The following is a 21462-nucleotide window of genomic DNA, read 5'->3' on the forward strand; positions in this document are numbered from 1 at the left end:
TTTTTGAAAGAGATTTTGTTTTAACGAGTAGGAAGTTTTCATTCAGAATTCTCAATACTCGGCTCTCAATTTTGAACTTTTGTTATAGAGTAACAAATTTATTATGAGCATAACAAATTTATTTATTATTTATTAATATCCATTCATGATTCATATTCTAAATAAGTTCGGATCATGAATTCCTTGTCTAAGTTTTCCTTCTATTTTCTACTCTAAAAATACATTAAAAATCTAGATATTAACGACGAGAATTAAAGGCAAAAATGTTGACTGGTTTTCTTGCATATGAAACACCAATATTTCTAACACCAACATAATGATGAGCTGAAAATACACAAATTACGCAAATCTAGTTATTACAGTTCCTCTCAACTTAGGAGAGATCAACAGTCTAGTTCAACTAACTTGATAGAAATAATAAACCTACCAACACCATTCAAGAATCAGTCTTTCAGACGAATCCAAATCTCAATAACGGCTTCTGTTTATACTAGCTGATTGCTTGAAACACCCACAGTTCGGGCCCTTCTTTCGCCTCCCGCTGTTCTTCCTTCCACTGTTAATGAAGTCCCTCAAAATCACAGCTCTGCTCCTCAAGAATCTGTTGCTGCCTTTCCCTTCATCCTCAACCTTCGACAGCACGAACTGAATCTTTTGCACGGCTAGTTCCAGCACGCTGATCCTCTCGGACCCCTTTTCAGCTTGCTCCATCACCTTGACTCTCCACGTCTTCATCGTCTCTTTCAGCCTTGGAGACGCCATTTCTTCAGGAGGGCAATCTTCTATGTTCTTCACTAGCTGAACATTCAAATCAACCAGATGCACTAATGTGTCCTCTGCTTCCTGCAACTGCTCCTTAACGTCTCCAAAATCGACATTCTTGCTCTTTCGACTCTTCTTGTTCGCCTCAAGTTTCCTTCTCAAGTCGCACAGTGCCACCTGGATGCATTCCAGCTTCTCAGCATCAGAGGCAAGTGTCTCGAGGATGTGTTTGTCGTTGAGTTCTTGACTAGGCTCGGTGAATCTGGATGAGAGCTCCAGCTTATCCACAGCCAACTCTTTCTCCATATCTGAATCAGTGGATGGTAGTAATTGATCATAAACTCTGTCCCTTCCCTTTGGTTTGCGCGATATGCTAAGAGATTCCCCAATTGTTTTATCTCTGTTCCCATCCTCGACAGTCTCCCACAGCTCAAGCATCAGATCATCAGAGCCAGCATTCCCCGTCTTCCTCATGGAGTTATATGAGTTATCAGAGGCTTGATCAAGAGGAATATCTTTCATTAGCATCATATTTCGGGATTCTGAGGCTTTGGCTTTTGTTTTCTGCAACTTGGGAGAGTCATTTAGCTCACTTGGATATGCTTTCTTGCTGCTGCGTTCATGCTTATCTCTACCAAAGTTGGGCTGCATCTTCGGGTGGTCAACCTCAGTCATCACTGGTCCTTGTTTGCTCTTCGAATTGGATCTTCTCCGTGAAACAGGTTTGTTCAAGTCTTCCATCAACTTTCCGACTACCTTAACTCTCTTCTGCAAATTCTGTAAACTATGAAGGGATTGATCTTCCGAAGGCATCTGAGATGTGGCTTCATTAGGAATGGCAAATTCCAGAAACTGCTAATAATAGAAGCGAACTGTACATAGTAAATTTCTTGAACTTGAAGAAATGGAAAAAGCAATCTACTTGCAAGAAAAGGATATATTACCTCTGTCTCTTGACTCTGTGCAGCTTTAAGGTTAGAACGACGTAGTACATTGTGTTCTATGAGTGTTATATCATCTTTTAGGGATGCTATGACAGGATCATATGCTGAAAGTTGGGATTTCAGTCCGTTGATTTCACTCTCCTTGAGACAAATCATTTGTTTAATTTGTTCAATCTCCGATGTCTTTTCAGCATTTTTATGCTCAAGATTCTGGCATGCCCCAGTGAGCTCCTGAACCTTATTCTTTAAAAGAACTTCTTTGACAGAAGAGACCTGAAGATCAAAACAAAAAGTAGCTGCTTCGGCTTCCCAGAGTTCAAACTCATTGTTCATTCCTTGGAGCTCAATGCTAAGTGTCTGCTCTCTCACAACATTCTCTTCGATTTCTTGATGAAGTAGACCAAGTTCAGACTCTAAGTTCTTTTTGACTTTGTGAAGGCTCTGAATTTCCTTCATCTGTGTGGAATTAGTTTCGGAGAGACGGGCCTCGTTCTTCTTTAGATCTTCTGTTTCCTGCTGCGACCTATGAACGTTGATCTTCAGCTCAGCTACTGTCGTGAATAACGTGGAGTTAAGCTTCTCAGTAGCTTCAAGCTGCATTTCTGTATCAAAAAGCTTTGTCTTGGTCCGAATTAAGCTCTCTGCACTACTTGCTATCTCCTGCTTCATTTGAACATTGCATTCTCTGATTTCTTGGATCTCACGCTCCAAGCTGCAAACGGCGTCTTTGAGGGCTAGATTTTCGGCCTTTTGTAGGTCGAGTGTTCCCCCTAACTCATTCATTTCTCTTCCAAGGCAACTGTTCACCTCATGTTGATTGTTTAGATCTTCGAGTAGCGATCTCAACTCCACAATTTTCTCTGCTACAAAGCTCTTCAACATGGCAGATTGATTGGCATTTGCCAATAATTCCAAAAGTATATCATCGTTATGCTGATCCGCTCTACGTTTCTCCTCTATCAGATCAGAGAACTTCTTTAGCAAACATGCACTTTCCTGTTTCGCTCGAGAGTGTGCTTCTTGTAATGCATTATAAGCCGTTTGCAGATCCCCTTGTCGAACACAGAGACTTGCCAGAGCAGCCTGAAGCACGAAAGCCGCCTGATAACCATTGCTCACTTCTGATTTCAACTGTCTGTTCATCTCTAAGAGTTCTTCCTTTTCACTGTTCACAATGGCAAGTTTCTTGGCCATGATTTCGGCATCCTGTTCCAAGTGCTGCTTCTGCAGCTCGATCTCCATGCCCTTGGACTGCAACTGCTCAAGGAGGGCCTCCAGAACCGAGTTTTCAACAAAGAGCTGCTGCTTTTCATCTTCATTTTTGGAGATGGCAGATTTCATATCTTCAACACTTCCAAGAATCTGATGCACCAAAGCTTGCTCACTCTCACCATTGTCCTCGGGTGCACAATCTGGACTGCTTTCGAGGGCCATGAAAATTTGGTATATGCTTGACCTCAGCCTTCCAATTTCATCCAACAAGAGCTGAGCTTCCACCTGCTGCTCAAGGCTTTCACTCTCGAGCTCTGAAATCACTTTATCGGCCAATTTAGACGCCTCAACGTGTTTTTGGCACTCAATGATGAGGGAGTGATTCTTGTTTTCCATATCTTGAATGAATTTCTGAAAGATTGATATTTCAAACTGTGCTTTTGTAGCCTTTTCAAGTTCCTCTTCTGATTCTTTCTTCTTCCATTTGTTTTCTTCTCGCAGGAGATGGATCTCGGTTTCAAGTCCAGCCATCCTCATCTCACTTAGTTGCAGCGAACCTATTCGTTCCTGCTTCTCCTCACCCAACGACACCTTGAGATTTTCCACTTGAGAATGCATTGCTTCCTTCTCCTTCTCTAAGTCCGCATATTTCTCTCCCAATTGCGTAAACTTCTTATCTAGGCTTTCAAGTCTTCTCTCCACGTTTTCCAACTTAAGAACTAAGCTGTCCCTTTCAGACAAAAGATATGACCTTTCATTTTTGAGCAAATCACAGATCTCCTCTAGTCCCTTTGATTTTTCCCTCAAGCCTTCGAGCTCAACTTTTGCTGCAGACAACGAGTTCTCAAGAACAGCATTTTGTCCCACTAAACTGTTCATGTTCTCAGTTATCACTTGCAACTGAGATAGAAGACAAGCTTTCTCAGTAGCAAGAGTGGCCTTATCTCCTTGGAGGAGCTGGCAGGATTCTTGCAGTGCCTTCACCTTATCGCGTGACGCCTCCAGCTCACCATTCAAGTCTGAGAGGGACTTCTCGGCTGCTACTTTCTTCTTCAAGATCTCATTCATGCTCTCTAACTTCTTTAGGAGAATCTCCTTCTCCCTGCTGTCCTCTTCTTGCATCTCTTTAATTCTCGAGTTCTCATCCTGCAAGCTCTTCATTGAAGTCCCAAGGCATTTCGGGTTGAGACCTGCTGCTTCCACTTGCTCAACCAAAGCCTGGTAGCTCTTGTTCAAGTGCTCAATTTCTTCTTTCAAACATGAAATATCATGCTGAAGGGATGTGCTTATGCCCATATGGTGCAATACTTCCTTTTCGAGCCTCTCCCTAATCTCCTTCAAACTAAGGATCTCGTTTTGCATATTCTCCATAGACACGGCTGAAGAGAGCGAAGTTTGACTTAAACTATGATTTTCATCCCTAGCCTTCTTAAGCTCCTCCTCCAAACCACGTTTGCTTGCCTCCGTGTCATCTAGCATCCGAAGCATCTCTTTGAGCTCCGAGGCAAGAGCTCTCTGATCATCTTGGGACTGAGAGTGCAGATTCTGCAGAGCCTCGAGAGTGGCCTCAACTTGTGCATGCCGGGTGCTCTCATCATGCAAACCAGACTGAAGTTTCTCGAGCTCCTCCTGCTTACTCGAGAGCACTTCATCTTTCAATGCAATCTCCTTTGCCAGATCATCAGCCTCGACACGCAATGCTTGGTTAGACATCTCTAACAGAGCGCACTTCTCTCGAGTAGTCCTGAGCTTCGAAGTTCCAATCAAGACTTCGTGGTTAAGGCGTTCAACTTCATCTTTTGTGCTCGATAACTCTCTCTCAAGCTTGGATATCGTTTCTGAGCAGTGCTTGTATTGGAGAGCAGAACCTTCTTTCTCCTTGCTCAGATCAGCAACGGCCTTTCTCAGTTTTGAAACTTCGCCTTCAGCCATTTCTGCTTGCTTCTTAAGCATCTTTGTCTCATCTTCCTTAGTAGAGATTATGTTCTCCAACTCCGATATCTTTCCAAGATACTGCTCGTACCTACATGCTGCTGCTTCCTTTTGAAGCTCTAATCTCGACACTTCATCTTTCAGCATTTGTGCTTCACTCTCCGCTGCAAATGTTTTGGTGTCAAGGACCTTCATATCTTCTTGCATGCGAGAAGCCATAGTCTCGAGATGAGATATCTTCTCACAATACTCTTCATTTTTCACCATTTCGGCAATCTTTTGAGACTCCAACTGAATGAGGGTTTCCTTCAAAGTTTCAACTTCGGTTTCTGCTCTACCGGCCTTCTCACTGAGCCTCGTTGAATCCAATTGCGCATGACGCAGCTGCCCCTCTATCTCCAGCAGCTTTTTGAGGCATAGTTGATACTGAAGCAGGACACTCTCCTTTTCGACTTCCATATCAGCAAGCGTTTTCTTCAAACTGCAAACTTCAATTTCCGCGCTTCCTGCTGTCTCAGTCTCACTAAGAATCTTATCTTTGAGATTCTGATTCTCAGTTGACTGCTGCACTACAGCATCTTGAGGCGATGTTTCATTGGATCCAAACATCTCTTCTAATTGCTTTAATCCGCTCTTTTTCATAGCTCCATCGGATTCCTTCTGATCAGACGGAGAATTCACCTGAGTGTTCTCAAGCATGCAATCCACATCGCCCTCATCAACGAGTTCAGAAGGAACTTCATCAGGAAACGCTGCTGCTATTGTTCGATGAGCATGGCGGAGCTCCCCCGTTGCATGGTTATATCTTTCAGCTAATGCACGGTAGGCACGGTAGAACTCCTCGACCAGTTTCATCAACTCAGGGCGTTTCTTGTAGTACATTTCAGCCCGCCTAGCAAAGGAATCTGCATCTTCTTCGATGAGCTTGATCATGCACTTAACCTTGCCATCCATATCTGTCAACCAATAAATGCGGATTTGATATACCAAAAAGAGAAAAGACACCACTGCTTTCAATATCACTACTAATAATAACGTATACCAAAATGAGAAAAGACACCACTGCTTTTAACAAGCATCACCCGGTGGTATAAAGAAACTTGTACAAAATAAATCCTACATGATGATAAAAAACAACTGGAAGCCAAAGTCATGATTCATGAAGTGCATTGCCTCAGAAGAAGAAATGCAACTGCACGGCATCATATATTCCCATCCATCATTCCAATACCAACGTATTCAGAAGCAAAAGACACATTGAGAACCATAGCCAATTTCCATCAACACAAAAGTTGAGTTTATACCTGTGATATTTTGCTGGAGCCATTTTGAGTTCTTTGGGGTGTTGTGGCTATCCCACCACCACGAATATAATCGTCTCGATTCAGAATGAGATAAGTTGGCCATAACTCCAGCAGAGAACAAAAATGCAACTCCCTTCACCCTCTGAGAAAACAGCGTTATGTTTACCCGTAACAGAGCAACAAATGGTGATGAATGCTCAGTTAACACTGAGAACTATCACACACCTAACAAGATGCAAAACGATGAGTTCAAAGTCGAGTATTGGCATTTCATCTCACTATAACTTCCGAAACAAGAAACATAATGCCAGAGATCTATCTCTACCAAGGTAAATCTAACATGTCTCCAAATCAGTGGAAATGCAATTAAAATCTAAACACATGTGCAGCATATATGATTATCTGAATTTGGTATGATGATTGCAAAGGTAATTCTTGTTAATGATGAGAAAAAGGAAATGAATGGTAAGCAACTTTATCAAGAACTCACTTTTATGAGAAATGAACTAATAATTGCTAGATTTCGACAAATCCTATTGATATGTCAATGTCAGATAAAGGTGCTAATGTTCATCCAACTTACAGCATAGCAAAGTTTTAAGGAAACAACAATTTTGAAATTGGACAGAGAAGATAGCTCTTAAGACATTATAAATATACCAAATCTGGCGACACAAAGAGGTTATATATTCTATAAAGAAAACTTAATAGAGAAAAGAGGCTATATTTCATGCTAATGGCTTCATTAAAAGTCCAGAAAAACAGAATCTTCACATAAAATTTAGATCAACAACTTCCTAATTTCCATAAGTAAAATTTTAAAAAAAAAATAGAAAGAGTCAACATCCATATAGTACATTCACAAAATTAGAGCAAACAAACAATAATAAGCATCACAAGAACAAATCTTTGCAAATGGGGTTTTGGAAAAGCAGCAAAAAGTAGAATCTTTGCAAATGGGCCTCCCAGAAAGCTTTTAAAAATGCAATCTTTACATTCCAGAGCAAGAACAGAAAATGAATACATAAACATTTGCTAAAAACTTACAAATTAAAAAGCAAAGAAACAGAATCTCGATCAGCAGCTGTTGATATGAATCGACACCAGCCGCTAATTTTCACTTCACCCCATTTTTTGCATCTCAGCTTTCTCCTTCTCTCTCTCTCTCTCTCTCTCTAAAATCTGGTTGGCATTTTCTTCTCAAGCTCGGGTTTTTGTTGGTGCAGACAAAGGTCTCAGAAAGAATGCTGTAAAAGTGCACTAAAAATAATTTTTTATCTTTCTATCTCTAACAATACGTACATGTGTCTGTATGTATATATCAATGATTTTAAATGGTCGAAAAATGACACAATATTGGAAATTTAACTAATCAATTAATATTAATTGGATATTCCAAAATATTGTTTCAGCGTGACCGACGCTTTGATTTAGATCTAGATTCGGAATCAATTAATTTTGATTTAGTAAAAGTTATCCAGAAATTAATCTCACTCCAAAGCAATTATGTGACCAACTCGGAGTTTGATAAAAGAATATACGCGATGTAAAAAGAAATAAATATGTGAAGTTCTAGTGTGGATTGGTGTTTTCCTAAAATTACAACACTAATTGTATTAATGTAAAGTGGAATATTATATAGAGAATTGTAATCAATTGTGGAATATTGTTTTCTCTAGCAATAATTGGAAAAAATCAGAGGTGGACCTTATATTTATCTCATTTAGTTGTGTGCATGACATATAAATATATAATTGCATTCTGTGGGCAACTTTTCAAAATTGTTAACAAAAATAAATGAAGACTTGTACTAGTCGGTAGACATATTCTTCTGAATGATTAAGTCACCGGATTGAATATTTAATTAATTAATACTAGTATATAGGGTCGCGTTAAAATAAAACCAACATTTTAATTCAAAACTCAGAACTATCTCAATATTATGTATTAAAATTATCAACACAAAGATAAAATTATCTTAATAGATTTGTGTTGATAAAATTATGTATTTGTATTGAGGTTTAAATTTACATGTTATGTTGATAAAATTATATATATATATATATATATATATAGAAATTTCTAACATAATATTTAGTTCTAATTCTGAATTAGGAATTAGTTAGCATTTGATTACAACCCCTAGTATACCAGTATATATACTCTGTGTGTGTGTGGTAAATGTAGTGGGACTTCTTGTGTTATGGAAATTTCATATTCCCTGACCAAAAAAGACAAAAAAATATTGGCTTTTTGCATTGCAGTCTGAAATTTCCAAATCCCCTTTCATTAATTCCGTTACTTAATGAAATTCATTTAGTCCCGCATATTTTATTGTATTTTATTTCATAGCATATATTATGTGAATATCAAAAATGGTTTTGTGAGCTATAAATTTATATAAATAATGTAGATACTCCTACTACTCCAAATATTGAATCCAAAAAAAAACTGAATATGAAATGAATTTTAAAATTTTTACCAGTTTTTGGATCGGTTTGATTAATTAGATTAATAGTTAAAACTGATTTCAAGTAAGGGCAAATCGAGTTATTATTTTTTGCTTTTCTGATATATGTATATTGCTTGTGCGTCAACTTCATCATTAAAAATGTACTACTAGTATTATCTAAACTAAGTGCAAATATCTATCACAGCAAATTAACATTTTAAATACAAATCACGGCTTTAAAAACAAGAAATTCACAATCAATAATCAATAGTACTATTAAAAATACTAGTATAATATATCGATCTCCTATCAAGTGATGAATTTTTATTTTTAGCAGTAATATCAAAATATATACTGGACTTCATTAATCTACCATCAATAATTTTAATTATGGACACTACAATTTTTAATACAAAAGAAATGAAAATGGAAAATGGTCTAAATTTTGTAGTCATATAAAATATTTTTTTAATATTAAACTTTATCTTGTCAAGTTTGTCTCCAATCACAACATATACTCTGACAAATAAAATGGCTATTCCGGTTCTAAAATGCCGATTTCTGGGGTTTTTACCGATTGTCCCATTTTTTAATTATAAGAGGCCACCATCAGTCTAGAACTAAGTGAATGGACATATGATAAAATTGTAGTGTGATATTGAAATAAAAAAATTAATTTTGAGAAAAATACAGCCATGAATCTAATGTATTAATGTGAAAAGCAGAAATTTATGATTGGGAACGTGTTGGTTGCAGCCTGGTTTTCTAAACAATTAATTGTATGGGTCCATTTGGCATGTGAATGATGCACTTAAGTAGTAGTGTTATTATCTATCTCATAAAGTGTTACTCCATTTATTACTTATCTATCTCATAAAGGAGCTTTCATTCTTTTTCAGTAGATACAATATTTAAATTTTATATGCACGTTCAGTTTAGATGCTATAATCATTATCATGATTCTCTTTTTCTTTTTCTGTTTTTTTAAAGATAAATACACTCATTAATCGACTATCGATATATGTAGGAGTAGGGCTATCGTTTCTTTCTTTATCAATATTAATATCTGGAATTTGGTGGTAATTAAGATATCCGGTAGATATTTCACAAGACAATTTTTTTTTTAAGAAATGGTCTTTATTAACTACTCTTTAGTTATGTTATATTATGAAGAGTAAGAAATACTAGTAATAGATGTTTAGTGTATTAAAACGATGAAATAAAGGATATACATAATGAAATTTCGATTTGATCACTCAGCTTCATCAATCATAAGGAAAAAAAAACTTGACGACACAAGTAACAAATTTAATTAGTCCCAATAATACATTGGCCATTCATTCACCGAATAAATATTTTAGATTTAATGAGAAGTCAGATCACAACAATATTGTTAATTGTTAAATTGGAAATAATTGGCACAAATATTCTCAATGATTAATTATTTAACAAACATGTCACAGGCAATATGCATTAATCTCCCCAACAAACGCGGTTGTCCACAAATTCAATAAAATCCATTTAGGGAAATACAGAAATTGAATGGATTGCTTAAAGTGATAACATCCGAATTATGTTTTTGTTGCTTAATGTAATTTTCAGACCAAAAGTCTAAGTAGGTTGTTCAAATAGTTATTGTTATATGTCCCACATTTGATGAGTCCTTATATCGTATAGTCATTCACATGGGTATGAATAGCCTTATTTTAATTTGAGTGAACTGCATTAGAGTTTTTAACTTTTGCAGTTGTCACGCCATTGATCTCTGACAAAAAAAAATAGTATCAGAAGAGCCTAATGTTAAATATAATCACGAATCATGTTTTTTCAGATCAAAATACCCTCAGGTCCTAAAAGAGTATTTTTGTTACTCAATTATATTGCTGACATATGATTTCTACCATATTTCTGTCAGCACCTTCTTATGTAATTTTCTACTACCTCCGTCCCTCAAATTTTGACACAGTTTACCATTTCAGTCCATCCTTGAAAGTTTGACACACTTCACTTTTTACCATTTTTGGTAGTGGACCTCATATTCCACTAACTCATTCCTACTCACATTTTATTATAAAACTAATATTTTAAAAGTAGAACCCACATCCCACCGACTTTTTCAAAGCACTTTCCATTACATGTCTTAAAACCCGTGTCGGGTCAAACCGTGTCAAAGTTTGGGGGACGGAGGTAGTAATAAGTTTTTGTACTTCATACGTAATTAAAATTTTGTCATTATTTACATTTTCTATTTTTTTTTATAATATGCATATGTATCATTATCTGCATTAATATGAACATTAATTAATATAAATATGAACATATTTATAAAACTCATTTTCTGGTATTTTTCCATGTTTTTATTTCCCGTAATTTATTTTATTTACATTGGTTTATGGATCAATTTTATTTATTATGAAAATATCCTAATTTTGCCGTATTAATTTATAAATTTACATTGTCTTATTTCAAATATTATTGTTAATAAAAAATCTTGAAGGATTAAATAGCTAATATCACATGCTTGAATTTTTTCAAAATATTACTCATATTTCAATTTTATCATGAATGGCAAGAAACTATGCAAATTTATATCTAAAGATTGAATGTTCATATGATGTTAAAAATTTCAATTTGAGCTAAATTAAAATTAGATCAATAAAATATCAATCATAAAAATCATCTTAAAGTTAGGCTTAGAGTAACAAATTAGTTCGATGATATATAATGAAATAATATTTTAAATGTCAATGTTTTCAATAAAATAATTATTGTATCATTTAATTAAAGGTGAAATATTTTTTATTCTGTGTATTATTGATTTGGATTTTATTTCATAAATAACTTCATTTTTCCATATTTTTGTTTCTCAATGAATTTCCTACATGATATAGGTACTATATTGTTACCACTAACTAGAAATAGAGGGACATAAGAATTTTTTTTGGTACAAATATTGACAAAACTTCAATCACGTATGAAGTACCAGAACTTATTAGGAAATCACTTAAGAAGCTGCTGACAGAATGTGACATAATTCATATGTCAGCGAATTTAGGGATTGCCAAAAATGCGCTTCAAGCTATTTGGGCATTTTCGTCCGAAAAGTGACTAAAAAACATGATTCGTGATTATATTTAACGTTGGTTCCTCTAGTGTTATTTTTTTTTGTTAGGGGTCACTGGTATTACAAATGCAAAAGTTAGAGACATTTCATGCCGTTCACACATTTAATTTAATCTCGTAAATTTATCATTTAAAAAATGGATAAGTAGAAAAGGGTTTAGGGTTTAGGGTTTAGGGTTGAGATCATTTACAGTGATGAGATCATTTACTGTTTCCAACTCTATGTTTTAAGCAAGTACAAAATCATATAGATTTTGTTACATATTCCAAACCCCCAGATTTTTTTACAAAAACCGTCGACCAAATCGTCGGTTTTTAACGCAAATTAAAAATTTAAAATAAAAAATAAAAATAAAACAAACCATCGAATCGGCCCAGAACCGCTAAAACCGGCCAAAAACAAGCGGTTTTGATCTAGCTTGAACCGGCGCTTCGGGGCCAAAATCTGAACCGTCCAACCCTCATTCGGTCCGGCTACGATTCACGATTTTGTAGATCGGTAACTATCGATTTTTAAACCATGAACACCTCTAAATATGAGTCACGCTTTTTCGTAATTATATTTTGTTATATATCAATTTACATATTCTTTTTTTATTTATCAATAGAAGTCCTACTTTTTTTGTCTCTAAAAAATATGAACTTTCTAATTTTAGAATAGTTAAACAACACATTAGCCATACACATCATTTTATGTAGTACAACTTATACCATTGCACTATACTACAAATGACATGGAGTTCACTCTCTACTAATACTACTTATGCTACCAATTATCTCTCTATCTTACTTTATCAATTATACATTAAAACACATTCCGAACTAAATGTTCATACTTTTCAATGAACGGAGAGAGTATTATTTTGCCTTTATATTCCTATTGGAAATTTGAAATTAATATATACTCCTTCCTTTTGGTAATAAAAGTCCTTTTTTGTTATGATTTTTAGAAAAATGTGAGTGGAATGTATTAGTGAAATGCATAATCTATTTATCATTTATAGTAAATATTTAAATAATTATATTGATGGACGATCAAAAATAGCAAAAAAAAGAGAACAAATTAGCAGACTAAGATTTCTCTTTAAGTTATCACAATCACACCTTGTGGTGTGGAAATCTCTTTAGTGGGCTTGTAATCAAGCAGCCCATATAATAGCATTGTGGGCCGCTAAAGAAAAATCAACTTAAATTTATTTTTGGGCTTTTTAAAATTTTGAAATTTTGAGCAAAATAAAAATGGCAGTATAGGACTCTCCCACAATATTTAGTTATGTAAAGAATGACTGCCATCATGAAATTAGCATTAATTAATGGCACCTTAGTTTTAGTGAAGTTGCTCTCGGTTTAATCCATGCAAATCACGGGGATGGCATCAAACAATTTCATGGAAAGAGTTTGCGATGTTAAGGTGTACTTCGATTTTTTTTCAAGTGATTGTATACTCTAGTTTTTATATAAATCCATTAATCATTGGTAGCTAACTGCTGGAATGTGACAAATGGTTCAGGTTATCCAGCATGACGCTTGTCTCAATATGACATTTTCTATTATGTCATGTTTCATTCGACCTTTTGGCATGACTTTGATATGGAGAAAATATTCCTTGATAAACATGAATACATGATTTTGCTATGATATTAATATAAGAAGAGAGAATTAAAGGTTCACCCATACATCATCTACTCAGTTCACTTATACATCATTTTCAGAGATTTTTTCTTTTTAATTCTATTTTATGTATAAATAATTAAATATAATATAATATTTATATATATCATTTTCGGTATACCGCGGTACATGTAAATTTATACCTCGTACCGAAAGATTTCGGTAAAGTATCATACCATATCAAAAATTATGGTATACCAAAAAGCCAGTATTTTTGGAATTTTCCGATACGATAAGTGTGATGTTTCAGTATTTTTTTCCCCACCCCTAATCATGCTTACATGTAGAACTCAGTTCTGTATTATTTGAGGCCAAGTTTAATGGCTAAAAATGGGTTTTTGGATTAGAACTTTAAAAAAGTCATATAATGTAATTGACTAGTTTACGGGTTGTTTGTCTTAATACTCATAAATCATAATTAAGAAAGTCTAATAATATTATCAACATAAATATATAAATAAGGGGAGTACTAGGGCGCATACTTAATTAGAGTGCTAACGTACATACAATCACATGCTGCCACGTGGCACGAAAAATGCAATATTGTATACAGAAAAATGCAATACACATTTGTCAAGTTGTACATGCATTTCTGCAGATTGCATTTTAATTATAGGCAAATTGCATTTTATATTGTTAAGTTTTGCATTTCACATATACACTGCAAAATAAACTATATATAAATGCAATTCGTCTATATATAAATTGCAAATTAACAGTCAATATCTAAAATGCAAAACTCAACTATAAAAAATGCAATCTGCCGAAATTCATTTATAGCTTCTACAAATGTGTATTGCATTTTTTTGTATACAATATTGCATTTTTTGTGCCATGTGGCAGCACGTAATTGGATGTAAGTTAGCACTTTAATATTAGTTAGCATATTAGTATATCCCTAACCCTATGCTCTGTTCTTTAGTTATAAAAGAATATGTAGATTATTCGAATACTCACAATAGGGACGCCGTCCCGCCGCCATGCTAACGGCATCTATTACGTGAGGAGAGACGACGGACAGCGATCTGCTGGCGCCTCAGGTAAGGGCATGGGCTTGGGGTGGATGGTGTTCTCTCGGCGCCTATAGTGCGCCGAACAACTGCTGAGCCGGCGCAGTCAGCATATTTGTTTTTTTTCAAAGTAGTAACTGATAATATTAAAATATTATTCATTTTTTATTTAATAACAATTATATATTGTGTCACTATAATATAGTGTCAAATTTTATGCTAATAGTAGTATGATCTAACATCTGTGTTATTATGATAATACTATGTTATGATATTACATAAATAATGTTAATGATAAAAATAATATTAATTGGCGGACGCTAACAGCAACTTGGAGAGATTTATAATTTTCAGTTTTTTTCTTTAATTCAGATAATGTTTGTAATTGATTTTTAAAACAAAATTAAAATTGAAACTAATATTCATACTATCTTCAAGTTATTTAAGCATTAAATGAAGCTATTAATTTATTATTACACATAATTTATGTACTTACTATTATGTCCTTTAACATAATTGATATATTTACTAATATGTCCTTTACAGCCAGATATGTTATTGCCACATAGATTTACTGTTATGAAATTAGTAAAGTCTTAAGATAATAAAAGAATGAATAGATTAAGAGTCAGAGAGAGAGCATTTTATTGATGAATAAAGGCCAAAAAAACTCATTCAGCAGAACAAAACTGAGAGCAAGCATAACTACTGGTTGGATGCAAGGGAAGGGAACAACGGGATGGACTGAAGTACCAGCTTGCGGCTGCTCCTCAGACCAGTCAACGTCTGAGGCGGAGTAACTCTCTTCCTGTTAGGCGAGGACGCCTTAATAGGCGACCCTCCTCCTGCAAGAAAATGTGGCATCTCGTCTCCCCCCTCAACATGCGGCCTCCATTTAGGCGCTGGTGGTGGAAACGCTAAACTCGAGTTTCCAAATCCAGAATATGAGCTGCTGGGAGGAACATAGGCTCTAGGTGGCCTCTTCCTTTGATCAAGATCATCGTGAATTGAAGCCTTGTAGCTGTCGAGTGCAGCCTTCTCAGTAGTGTCGTTTTCATCCTCTACGTCCTCGTGCTCTGCTGATGCACACGAACCTGATACATTATGTGTATAACGAAACAAGTTAGCCAATAAATATACTATAAGTAAATATGGAATTAACAAGAGGGATGAGTTTAGGCTCACCGTCTTTTCTGCCAAACGCGTTCTTACATCCTTCGCATCTGCAGTTTATGGAGCATCCGACACCTCCCTTAAAAAGGTTAAAGGCTCACTATCAAGACAAAAAGGGGGGGAACAATAGATATACAACAAGTAGGGGAAGATAACCAACTTGATAGCATTCACAGTATTTCTTGAGGCAGCCAGATTTCTTGCAGTTGCATCCTCTTTTATGGCGAGCAGAAGCAGGAGTGTTGGCGAAGTCATCCTGTAGCAAAGAGTGTCAACACGTCGTGCCCAAGCAAGACGAGCAAAAGGTTCAGGTCATACCCCTATTATCTCTGATACAGAATCAGAGGTCCTGATCACTTTAGGAGCAAATGCAAGAGGATTTCTTGACTCAATCTGCTTGCGCGTGGCGAGGACGATTTCCTCGTGCACGGGCTTGTTGAAGCAGTCTATACACGCGCACGGCTCCACACAGTAGACACCAGCAGCAAAGCACTCACAGTAACTGCAGTTCACACTATGAATTAGCTATCCATTCCTAGTTTTTTAGGCTTATGCAAAATGTGAAACTTACAGTTTTAAACACTTCGATTTTTTACAATTGCATCGTTTACAAGATTCACCGTCTCCACCTTGCTCCGACTTACGCCTGAATTATCAAATTCCAGCAATTTATGATCAAATGACTCTCAAGTGTAAAAACTAAATCTCCCTGTGAAAAGCTCACATACCTCCTTTTCTTAGGACTACTCGGATTGATATCTTCATTCGCAATATATCCAGATTCCAGGCTATGATCTTCCAGGAGAAGGCTTTTGAAGGTATCAACCCCACTTTCCAACAGGTAGCTGCTTAACAAGTCTTGGCTAGTAGTTGGAGGAGGAAAATGGGCAGATGAGCTCGATCCGATCAATAATCTACCAGAAGTTGATGACTCGTGAGTCGCTGCCAAAGCATTCAAATGCAAGCCGATCCCAGGCAGGAGACCAGAGCAGTCACTTCCAGTCTTAGTCCGAGCTATTTGCTTGTCCGAGGAAGCATTGCCATCAGAGTTTGTTAGCAGAAGAGGCGAATCACGAGCTGATCCATCCTCCATATTCTTCCTATGGCCTCCTGCCATCTCAAAGACAAGAGAGCGCCTTTTCATACCACGAAAATTCTGCAAAGGCATGTTTTCAATCATCCCAATTCCTTCTTCAGGCTGGCAAGACATGTTTTCAGCTGCGTTTCCTCGTTCACCACAAGCCGCTGCACCAAAGGATTGGACGTGCTGGATGGCATTCCTAATGCTCCTATAGAAAGCGGTTGCAGGATCAACAGACTCATTGCAAGCCTTTGCTTTTGGTGATTCAAAGATGAATAGATCAGATGAATCAGCAATCAAACTGTCCCAACAGTTCCCAATAGTATTGCCTAACACCTCCGCGTTCGTCTCACTCATGTTTACACTCCTCTGGCTTTCCACAATTGCTGAAGAAGTGCAAGCATACTCTGCTACCTGTTTGGCCTCAAGACCACTCAAGCCCGAGCCAACAATGTCCATCTCACAACTCAGCGTTTCTGCAAACTCGACTACAAGCTTCGAGCATACATAAGGTGGCTCACCAACCTTTTCACCATTTGCATCCGGATTTGACTCCTTGTGTTCGTCCAAGTTCATAGTGACTCCCATGTTTGGATCAACTTTGTTCCCATCATCAGTGGAGAACTCGGGCTTTGATGGATCTGAAAGACTGTGCCTGGACACAGGAAACAACAATTACTACATAAAACACAAATGCATACAACATAGATTTTACGAAAGATAGAAATGTTACCTGCGAAGAAATCTAGATTCCCTGAGGGAAGCAAGGTGGGGTGAACTGAAAACGGATGGAAGGGAAGCAAAGCTAAGTGGATTTATCGTCTGAGAGATGTGCACCGGTTTAACCGGCTTGATAGGGGAAAGATTGTTGAGGAAGCTAAAGACAGGGGAGTCCTGCATGTAACGAGGGGAATCATCAGAAACCAATATCACTGAAAACACACATAGGCCGGGGGCAGCCGTCCCCTAAATCCGCCACTGAATTTAGTGCAGGAAACACACACACACACAATCAGTAAAGATGAGACATAGTGCATTAAAGGATGAGAATTAAGCATAGTTTATGAATGTAAGCTCCATCATACTGGGAGAACTGGAGGCCTAATCTACTTATCAAATAACCAAACTCCCCCATATTTTCAAGGTTGATGGGCTGTCTAACAAGAAACACAGAAATTAAAGAAATTTGATCAATTGATCAGTTATTGGTAAGTAAAATCATACTTAAACAGCAAATCAATGTGAAATAGAATTGAAAGGCATAAAGAAGCTTAAGATGAATCTGAGATCTACTGCCACACAATATGCATAATTGGACTTAGTAATCTCCCCAGAATTTTCAAATTCATATAAACAATTGAAAATGCATACCAAATTTTGCCTAATCCATGAATAACACCAGTTAAAGGGGAATAAAAAAGCAAGATAAAGCTGCCAATGAAATCCACATTAGCATTGCCGCAAAAAAAAATGCAAGAAAATAAAGAGATAATATGTCAATCAAAACAGAATTCAACACCAGGAAAGCTTTTTTATGACCAACATTTCTGTTATCAAACTTCACAAATCAGCAATCCACCCAAAAAAAACAACTCAAGTAAAATGACAAAATCATTGCATGTTTCAGCAGAACCACCTGAAACCCAGTTTTCATCAATTTCGAAGCAAAACCAAAAACCCACAATAAAAAATTCAGAAAAGTGTTCCAATAAAGCCTAATCAAACCTCAAATTTGGCAATGGAGTTGGCGATCTGGCTGCTCTTGCTTCTCTCTGGAGTTCCCATGACTTCTCTCTCTCCTCTGGAACTCTCACACCTCTCCCCCATCATTCTATCTATTTCTCTATCCAACTCTGAAATCCTTGTCTGAATTAGACAACCACACACACTAAAAAAAAGACACACTATTCTTTTTTTTTGTTTGGTTTGTAAGAAACAAAAGGAGTCAAACGAAGAAAGGAGCGGGAAACGAAGGTCAGCAACACAAACAATGATAAAGAAACGATTTTTCTTCAAGAAAATAGAGACCCCACAAAAGATAAAGAAGAAAACACACACACACAGAGGCTAACAAAGAAAAAGGAAAAAAAAGAAAACACACTACACACAGTCTCTCTGCAGTGCTGCGTTGTGGATGAAGTTATATATGCACAGCAAACTAAGCCAAAAAAGGGCTGTTGTTTGTTGGGAGGGAAAACAGTGACAAAAAAGTAACGTAAATAACGCTTTCAATGGCAAATGTATTTATACAGATATTCTTTGATTATCTGCTTTATTGTTCACAATTATTCCACGTGGTTCTTTTGATTTCAGTGATAATTTTTGTTTGTTGCTAAATGATTTGGGTTTTACAGTTACGAATTGGTTTTGATTGTGTAATAGCGGTTTTAATCGGGTGTATTATTATTGTTAATTACGGAATAATTTTCATTTAAGAAAGGCATTAGTGCTCAATCATTGGCTTAACTATCAGTAAAACTATGCTTTAATGCCATCTGTTACTATTTCAGTAGATCCAATGTATATTAGATTTTACATTTTTTTATTTTAATAAATTAGTAAATTAGTATAGGCCCAGTTATAGAAATGCTATTATTATTATTTCATTTTTATTCATGTTGACTGTTTGATCTTAGGTCTCACACTTTATTCAGTCAATCAATTGATGTAATTTTATTTAATTTGTTGAAAAAGGTAAATGTGATTATGTTGATTTCACGATATTTAGGTACAAGGTTTGTGGCACAGTTATGATTTCATGTTAGTGCAGTTTTATCATGATTAGTAACTAATTATTTTTGCAAACACGATTTGTTCTTGCTCTTCATGATTTTATCTATAATGATTCTGTTTTCTTTTAACATTCAAAACAGGAAAAGGAAAAGGAGAAGAAAAGAAAAGAAAAGGATGGATTGGAGGAGAAGCAATGAATAATGGAAAAAAGTATTTTACTCTTTACCAAAAAGTAGCTACATGGAGTATATATATTGCAGTAATTCTATTACAAAGTAGCCATAAATAATAAAGGGTAAATTGTTAAAAAAAACTACGAAGTTTGGTCAATTTTGGTCTCTCGTAACTTTAAAATATAACCAATTATATTATAATTTTGACATTTTTCTAAATTGTCTCGTAGCAAAAAATATCATCATGCTACATTTCTGAATTTATCAACGTAGTGAATACATAATATTAAAAAATAAAGACATAATGACTAAATATTAAAGGACGGAGTAGACTATTATGTTTGCATGGTATTCTTTGTTTGCCAAAATCATAGTACATAATTTCCTCAAATCATTAACTATCATATAATTGAGAAAAACGTCAAAGTTATGATAAAATTGACTATTTTTAAAATTGCGGATAAACCAGAATTTGATCAAACTTTATGATTTTTTTTTTTTTTTTGCAAAATATGTTTTAATATCTAACCTATTATCAAGTACACTACTAAAATAATGAAAGTAGAAATTGTCCATTTTAAGAACGTATCATCTTTGTGCACGATCTAAAAAATCAAATTTGTGGACTCCGACCTAATCAAGAAAGTCGTAATCGGCATCTGAAGATGATAACAAAAGCAATAGCAATAACTATAGCAGATAATGAACGAAAAACAAAAGTAAATTCAAACCCTAAAAAGTTGGGAGAAGCTACCATACTACAAATACCATAAGATGGAATTAGTAGATTTCCCAACCCACCCTATAGTATCCACATTGACTAGGTGAATGCATGGTGTCACCAAAATAATAAATAAAGAAATAAAAATAATAAAAGCAGTGGAAAACATGCCAAAATAATAGAAATGGAATTAAATGTTGGCGCGCCGGAGAATTTAAATATGTGGGACCATACGTGATCGGCCACGTGAGGTGTACAATTACTAACCGTGGTCCCGCCCGCACCTAATTATCTAACTTCAACGCCACAACATACATCTCGTGAAATTTGTATTTATTGTTAAAATGGCCATCATTATTTTGTACTCCATTTATTGTTGTCACATTTATGATTGTTAAATTGGTCGATCGACACATGAATTTTTCTAGTCATTTTCTTGAAATGACTGTGTCAGCACAAAATGTGCGAGTGATTTTAATTTTTAAGTACACTATATACATTTCTAGATTATTTTAAGATTTTAAATAATACTTACTACAGTATTTCCTTTCTTCCTTTGTTGAATCTTTATTTGCTTTTAGCACTGATTTTAATGAATAAAAGGATGTTGATAACTTCAAAAAGAATAAGATAGGATCAGACCAGTAAATTTTTTTGTCCTAATTTATTTCCACTTTAACCCCTTTTACTTTGACTAATTATTTCTTCTTTTTCTGAATTGGATTGCCACATTTACTGGTGGTTCCCATTCTATTTAGGACATTGTCTTAATGTCACGTGACACCCTCACCTTCTTCTTCTCCAGATATTTTACAGTATCAAACTTGAAATTAATGGTCAAAATCTTATGAAGTTCTTGTATTGTGTTTATGGTCTAGCACGTGACATTTTGGTTCATGCTATTCATATTAATTTTCTTGAATTCATATAAGGGATAACAAAAAATAACAAATGTCCGATCCTTATTTTTGTTCCATCCTTCTCTATAGAAGACAATTTTACTATTTCTCGGATCATCTCCAACTATACACTAAACCTCATTTCTTGCATGAAAAACTTCTTCAATTATATTGTAAAGTTTACAATCTAACAATGTAAACTCAAAACCTATTTTTGTGTTTTTCTAAAAAAAATATCAAATATTGGTCTACTGCAAAAATTGTGTGACACA

At 35.5% G+C, this 21462-nt stretch overlaps 2 protein-coding genes across 4 annotated transcripts; both read right to left on the reverse strand.

The window, feature by feature from the left end:
* Nucleotides 1-251: 251 nt before the first annotated feature.
* LOC125192562 (protein NETWORKED 1A-like) lies at nucleotides 252-7397 on the reverse strand. Of its 3 annotated transcripts, none has more exons than XM_089069986.1 (4): nucleotides 7202-7397; nucleotides 6155-6287; nucleotides 1707-5806; nucleotides 252-1614 (listed from the first exon to the last, which is right to left on the reverse strand). In XM_089069986.1, exons 2-4 carry the CDS (start codon nucleotides 6255-6257, stop codon nucleotides 469-471), a joined length of 5349 nt encoding a protein of 1782 aa, XP_088926112.1. In that variant the 5' UTR covers nucleotides 6258-6287; nucleotides 7202-7397; the 3' UTR covers nucleotides 252-468. The 3 variants fall into 3 exon arrangements, with proteins under 3 accessions (XP_088926112.1, XP_047946131.1, XP_047946130.1); XM_048090174.2 differs by having other exon boundaries at nucleotides 6155-6296; XM_048090173.2 differs by having other exon boundaries at nucleotides 6155-6379.
* A 7634-nt stretch (nucleotides 7398-15031) lies between these two features.
* On the reverse strand, nucleotides 15032-18855 carry LOC125209639 (protein tesmin/TSO1-like CXC 2). The gene is made up of 8 exons (XM_048109229.2): nucleotides 18390-18855; nucleotides 17398-17558; nucleotides 16312-17319; nucleotides 16155-16229; nucleotides 15902-16085; nucleotides 15744-15839; nucleotides 15596-15662; nucleotides 15032-15504 (listed from the first exon to the last, which is right to left on the reverse strand). Exons 1-8 carry the CDS (start codon nucleotides 18492-18494, stop codon nucleotides 15116-15118), a joined length of 2085 nt encoding a protein of 694 aa, XP_047965186.1. The 5' UTR covers nucleotides 18495-18855; the 3' UTR covers nucleotides 15032-15115.
* Nucleotides 18856-21462: the final 2607 nt, after the last annotated feature.

This window comes from Salvia hispanica, chromosome 4 (assembly GCF_029641045.1).
Source record: "Salvia hispanica isolate PSC_SH4W2 chromosome 4, Shi_PSC_v1, whole genome shotgun sequence".
Classification (NCBI taxonomy): Eukaryota; Viridiplantae; Streptophyta; class Magnoliopsida; order Lamiales; family Lamiaceae; genus Salvia; species Salvia hispanica.